This window comes from Vicia villosa, linkage group LG7 (assembly GCF_029867415.1).
Source record: "Vicia villosa cultivar HV-30 ecotype Madison, WI linkage group LG7, Vvil1.0, whole genome shotgun sequence".
Lineage (NCBI taxonomy): Eukaryota > Viridiplantae > Streptophyta > Magnoliopsida > Fabales > Fabaceae > Vicia > Vicia villosa.
The window spans coordinates 15,029,004-15,035,347 of NC_081186.1; the positions used below are offsets into that span (position 1 = coordinate 15,029,004).

Genomic DNA, 6,344 nt, shown 5'->3' on the forward strand with positions numbered 1-6,344 from the left:
ATTTTGAGACACGAAAAAAGTGCAAATGAGACACTTATTATGAGACGGAGGGAGTATTATTTAAATCTTTATACATCACATCAATTTCTTCAAGATAATGACATTATTTTAAATTTCCGTGACTATTTTAACTTTTTCTAATAGTGTGTAAAAATGAGTTGCAAATTATTGAAAGGTTTAGAGTATATGCTGCATGAGATTGTAATAGATTGCGATTCACTAATGAATTTTGTTTGCAAAAATATTTCCTACATCATATGTTTTACTGTGTTGATATCACAATAAAAAAAGTGAAATCTAAACTTAAGTCGATCTTGTGAAACAAACAAATTAAGGATGAAGACAAGAAATATCTTGTCATGATTCAAAAGTAATCATGCTGATGATGTCTCTGGAAATTATCATTTGAACGGTGAAACCAAAAACCTATGAACAATCTCAATCTCCTAAAATCGGATAAAATATGTTTTATGGATTCAGATACGAAAATCAAAATCATCATCATCTTCAATCCACCCTTATTTATCTTACTGTTCATTTAAAGAAAAATAAATCTTTTTGAGTTTATGATTTGAGACATAACCCTAAATTTAACAAAACAATTATAGAAGGAAGTAAGTGAAGGTAAGTTATTAAATCAAAATTAAAAAAAAAAAGAAAAGAAAAGAGAGGAGTTCATTACTAACTATTGTATATAGGAAAGGAAATTAAGATAACTGAGTTAAGGAGTGTAACTGCTTATATATTAAGTTATATTAATAGAAACTTCATATGTTATTTTTCAAACATAGAGTATCCGATATTATGTTTTGAACACTCCCTAAACCTTTTATAAAATGAGGTAAAGTATTAATGTGGCATAAAAGAGTAGGTCCCAAAAATATCTTCAAAACACATTCTTTTAACTTTTGTTGAGTAGGACCAAATAAATAAAAGATGATAATCGGTGTGTCTCGGAGATAACTTTAAAATAGAGTGATTCTCAGAATTTCATAGAATTTATGAGAAATTCATGAAGTTAAAACAAAATAAAAGTACAGATATAATTAAATAATGAGATTGAAATGGGTAAAAATGTTTGATTAAAAACAAATTATTCCGAAATTTTGAATTTAACTATAATTCTAAATTCTCGATCATATTTTACTTACTTTCTAATCGAATTTTGATTTAGTAATATCCATTTTTTTAAGAACCCCGTGTTATATAGAGAGTAATATTGTTAGCACATTTCAGCATGACAGATACGGTTACATTACATACACACATGCAAAAAGAAAACTAAATAACAATGGAAAAGAGTAACATTTTAGATTTATCAAATTGTCCCTATCATATACCCATGGACGGATGTATGTTGAGGCATGGTGTGGCTATAGCCACACCAGAATATTTGTTTTTATATACCACCATCTTAATTATAAAATTACTTAATTGCAACAATATACCCACCATATTTGTGTGACGAAATTCCCATTATTTGATATCGCAGTTAGGGGTGGTAAAATGCTCGGTTCGAGGACCGTGGCGGAGTAATTTTAAGCAGTCTAGGCAAAAATTTTACATCATTGATTATTCAGTTTTAATTTTCACACCTTAATTTTATTAATTTGCCATTAATTTTGTGTCTGATTTTGTCTAAAAATCAACTATTAAATTGGGGGAATAAAAAAAATAGGGATTGAGCAGGGGCGCGTGCCCGGACTCGTTGGGCCTTGGAACCGCCCCTGTTCGTGGATATGTTCGTTTTATTTGTATTTTATTGTGAGACAGGTTAAGGGTGTAAGTTCGTACTCTTTAATATATCCGTTCTATTTTTTTAGGCTTTTGTGAGCACATATATTTACATGAATTTTTATATTTAGACCTAAAAGACACGGTGTCTGTGGACCCACTCTATCCTACTTTCACTTTTAATACAGAACGGATTAAAATTTTAGACTTACATTCTCAAATATATTTATTCGGTCTCGGCTCATTTTTTTACAAACTTTTGCAAAACACGATATTAATGAAAAAAATTACCACAGTTGTGTACAAAACAAAAACAAAACCTTATAAAAATAACTTTATTTTTGCTTTGTTTTGGATCTCTATCTATATATAACATTTCTCACCGATTAGCAATATATCTGAAAATGGGGTTAAGTGTACTGTTTGCTGTGTTCTTCCTATCTTGTGTAAGCCTTGTGGAACTCAAAGACTCCTCACCTTCTTGTGCTTTTCCTGCAATCTACAACTTTGGAGACTCTAACTCTGACACTGGAGGCATATCAGCTGCATTTGTACCAATTCCTGCACCATATGGTGAAGGTTTTTTTCATAAACCTTTTGGAAGAGACAGTGATGGTCGTGTCATTCTTGATTTCATAGGTAATCTATATCAAAATTTAATATGCTTATGGGAGAACTGCTTTATTAAGCAATTTGTCTAAATTGTGCAGCTGAGAAGGTAAACTTGCCATATTTAAGTGCTTATCTGAATTCACTTGGAACCAATTATAGACATGGAGCAAACTTTGCAACTGGTGGATCTACTATTCGGAAGCAGAATGAGACTATATTTCAATATGGAATAAGTCCATTCTCTCTTGATATTCAAATTGTGCAGTTCAACCAGTTCAAAGCAAGAACCAAACAACTTTACCAAGAAGGTGAATATTTGAGTCTCTTTGAATACTGATGTGGTTCAAGTTCAACAACTTTGATTTTCTTTTATCTCGTTATCGTTGATTTTATTTAATGTGTTTGATCTTTGTTTGTTGAAAAATTTAGCCAAAGATTCTGTTGAAAGAAGCAAGCTTCCGGTGCCGGAGGAATTCTCTAAGGCACTCTACACATTTGATATTGGTCAAAATGATCTCTCTGTTGGGTTTAGGAAGATGAGCTTTGATCAAATTCGTGAAACTATGCCGGATATAGTTAATCAGTTAGCTTCTGCAGTCAAAGTAAGTATCACTCACTTGTTGTTAATTGTGTTAAAATGTTCATTGTTGAATAATTAGGATAAAGGTTTTAAATAGCCTTCCTAGACATTGCTGTAGTTTGTTATTATGGATATGTGTTGTTCTGGTCGATCTCAAGTCTGCTAACCACCGCGGCTATGAGTTATTGTTCGCTTTGACTGTGGGAATTCGTCACGAGTTGCACCTTTTCCAAAGGACAAAACCGTGACGAGTTCCCACACCAAAAACGGACAATACCTTGTAGCCACATTGGTATGCAGACTTGAGGTCGATCGGAATATTTGCCATCAAATCAAATGTGTTTTACGTGGCTTCAATTGCGGTTGCACTATGACTTGGGGAGATATCAAAAACCCTGATGTCACAATAGTAAACATCAAAGAATCTGGGAAGCCAGCTTTTGTTAGGTCTCTCCTCTCAACTACATTTCTTCCATCCTCAAGTCTTGCATAAGAGATATAAGAGATTTGAGTTCAGTTCCACTTGTACCAATGGAATACTAGTTGCCATGCCATTCTTTAAAACCCTTTATGAAATGGTTTTGAAATCTGACCAAAAAAACTTCATTGCAGAATATATATGAACAAGGAGGAAGGTCATTTTGGATACACAATACTGGCCCCATTGGATGTTTACCAGTGAACCTATTTTACAAGCACAGTGTTCCAGCAGGCTATTTTGACCAGTATGGATGCGTAAATGATCAAAATATGATGGCTGTAGAATTCAACAAGCACCTTAAGGAAAGAGTGGTGAAGCTCAGAACAGAACTTCCGGAAGCTGCAATTACTTACGTAAATGTTTACGCCGCAAAATATGGACTAATCAGCAATACCAAAAACGAAGGTAACATACTTGTTCATTATTGGGATGACCATGTATGTAAAATTCAGTTTAACATGTAAAGTTTGATTATAATTTTCAGGATTTGTGGATCCAATGAAGATCTGTTGTGGCTATCATGTGAATGATACACATATATGGTGTGGAAATTTAGGAACAGCAAATGGGAAAGATGTGTATGGTACTTCTTGTGACAAACCATCAATGTATGTGAGTTGGGATGGTGTTCATTATGCTGAAGCTGCTAACCATTGGGTTGCAAGTCGAATACTCAATGGCACTTTCACTGACCCGCCAACACCAATTTCTCAAGCATGTTATAGGCATTAAAACCATGTTATGTTATGGCCATTCTGAGGGTTTTGTTTTATGCTCATAAAATAAAAATAGAACATTTCTGTTTGCAGATTTCTAAGAGGCTCTTGTGACAATATTCAATGAGAAATATGTGTAAGTAAGGTAAAAGAAAATCATAAGAATTATTCAGTGAAGCATATGAGATTTATTATGTAGTAAATGAAAATCAGGTCCTTGGTTGAAACTCCTTAAACATTCGTTGGCAATTCACCTTCTAAGCATTGCTTTCTAATGTGTGGTTGAAACAAACAATTTGAAAAAATTTGTATAATTAATTATCAATCTCAGCATCACCATCATCACTATGGTCAAACAATTTGAAAAAATTTGTATAATTAATTATCAATCTCAGCATCAACATAATCACTATGGTCGTACTCCACCATTTTTCCTAGCGCACATGACATAAAACTCTTGCAGAATCTCAACGATCTCTCTTTCCATCTCGCTCAAAAATTCTCAATATAAGTCATTTATTTGTGTAAAATAAAAACGGATGATTATTGATCTCCTCCGCGCTCTCACAAATATGTCTTTCTAGTTATTTTAGTGACTGTAATGTGGAGTGAAAAAAACCCTCTCAAAAAAGTGTCTATGGTCGCCCAACCCCTCTTACAAACATTTTTGGTGCCATAAAATGAGAAAAGGTATCTACCGTTGGCGTTACCTCTAAGTATACAAATGATCTCAAATGCCTTGATAAAATTCCAACCATTTAGTGATATCTTGGAGGGGTGACATTCATCGTCTTAAAGATCTTGGATTCAACATAGAAAAAAGAATTAATATCCCTAGATCCTAAATGACAAGGAGATACATATAGAAAAACTCTCCCTCCGAGTCAAAAGACGTTGTCGAGTTGACCCTCTCATCTTCAGTACAAGGCTCCTACCAAATAAATTTATATCTTTACAAAAAAAGGTCACCGCATCGTCAATCTTATAGAGGGTTTTGAAATCTTCAACAACCCCACGTTTTGAAGTATTAGCCATCATTGATAGCCTTGTTTGTCTTATGAAAGAATAGAGAAAAATAGGATAACTATCACTATGACTACTATAATCATAACTACTAGAATCCCATTCTGTTCATAGTAACTCCACATTGTTAAAATTTCATTGTGGTTACTAAATTCTATGACATGGTCGTTTTCATCTAACTCCATAATGATCTTCATTCAAAAAAATTACTCCCTCTGTCTCAAAATAAGTATCTTTCTAGTTCTAAAAAATTGTCTCAAAATAATAGTCTTTTTGCTTTTTCAATGCAATATTGATTAATTTTTACCAACATTACCCCTTATCTACACTCTTTTCAAGATATGACAATGTATATCAACCAATAATAATTAAAGGTAATTTTGTAAAAATGTTACCTTTATTGAGTCAATCATTACTTTTCTTAATCTGTGTGTAACAACCTTAAACGACTTTTATTTTGAGACGGAGGGAGTAGAAGATAAAGGGAAGTATGATTCAATAATTGACCTATGTGAGTTGCAATTCTTTAAAGAGCGCATGAAATGGATAGAGGCGAAAGTGGGAGAAAAAACGATGATCCAACTATTTATATAGTCAAACATCTAGGCCGAATAGGCCATCAACATAGCAACTCAGGTCGCTAATACCTTCCCGAGACTGCTCAATCATTACGCATCAAGACTGCTCAATCATTACGCATCATTAAATGTACCATGTGCATTTAGAGATCCAAACGACAATCCATTTCAACTTCGCTTTGAGGGACTCACCCTTCAAGTCTTCGCATGGGGGATTCGTCCTTTAAATCTTTGCATGAGGGACTCGCCCTTCCAAGCCTCGACGGCATGATATTATTGTTTCCTCTTCTGAAACATTTTTGCCTTACAACAGAAATATTGTGAAGTCAGGATGTTATGACCTAAGCACGGAAATATTGTGAAATCAAGATGTTATGATTTAAGCATTTCGACCTTCTTGTCCTCATGCTGGAGGAACTGGGAACTATGAAAACTTTGATTGATGTCTAGGTCATGGGTCTCTTGCTCTTTCCCAGACATATGCAGGATTCTCTTCATTTTATTTGTCACAAGTACATTTCTCAATAAAAATGTTGACATTTAAAAGATTATTAATGAAAAAATTGTGAAAATATGTTTTCCCATAACTGTTTTGAATTGCAACAATTAGATTAATAAGG

The 6,344-nt window shown here is 33.5% G+C and overlaps 1 protein-coding gene across 1 annotated transcript; it reads left to right on the forward strand.

Moving 5' to 3' along the window:
- Nucleotides 1-2,097: 2,097 nt before the first annotated feature.
- On the forward strand, nucleotides 2,098-4,359 carry LOC131616978 (GDSL esterase/lipase At5g14450-like). The gene is made up of 5 exons (XM_058888386.1): nucleotides 2,098-2,373; nucleotides 2,445-2,654; nucleotides 2,776-2,948; nucleotides 3,539-3,812; nucleotides 3,892-4,359. Exons 1-5 carry the CDS (start codon nucleotides 2,139-2,141, stop codon nucleotides 4,137-4,139), a joined length of 1,140 nt encoding a protein of 379 aa, XP_058744369.1. The 5' UTR covers nucleotides 2,098-2,138; the 3' UTR covers nucleotides 4,140-4,359.
- The last annotated feature ends 1,985 nt before the right edge of the window (nucleotides 4,360-6,344 follow it).

Bases quoted from the DNA above. Each gene is read 5' to 3' on its own strand.
- LOC131616978 (XM_058888386.1), top strand. From the start codon at position 2,139: ATGGGGTTAAGTGTACTGTTTGCTGTGTTCTTCCTATCTTGTGTAAGC. The intron at 2,655-2,775 runs GTGAATATTTGA...TGAAAAATTTAG, and splicing joins CAAACAACTTTACCAAGAAG to CCAAAGATTCTGTTGAAAGA. The intron at 3,813-3,891 runs GTAACATACTTG...TATAATTTTCAG, and splicing joins CAGCAATACCAAAAACGAAG to GATTTGTGGATCCAATGAAG.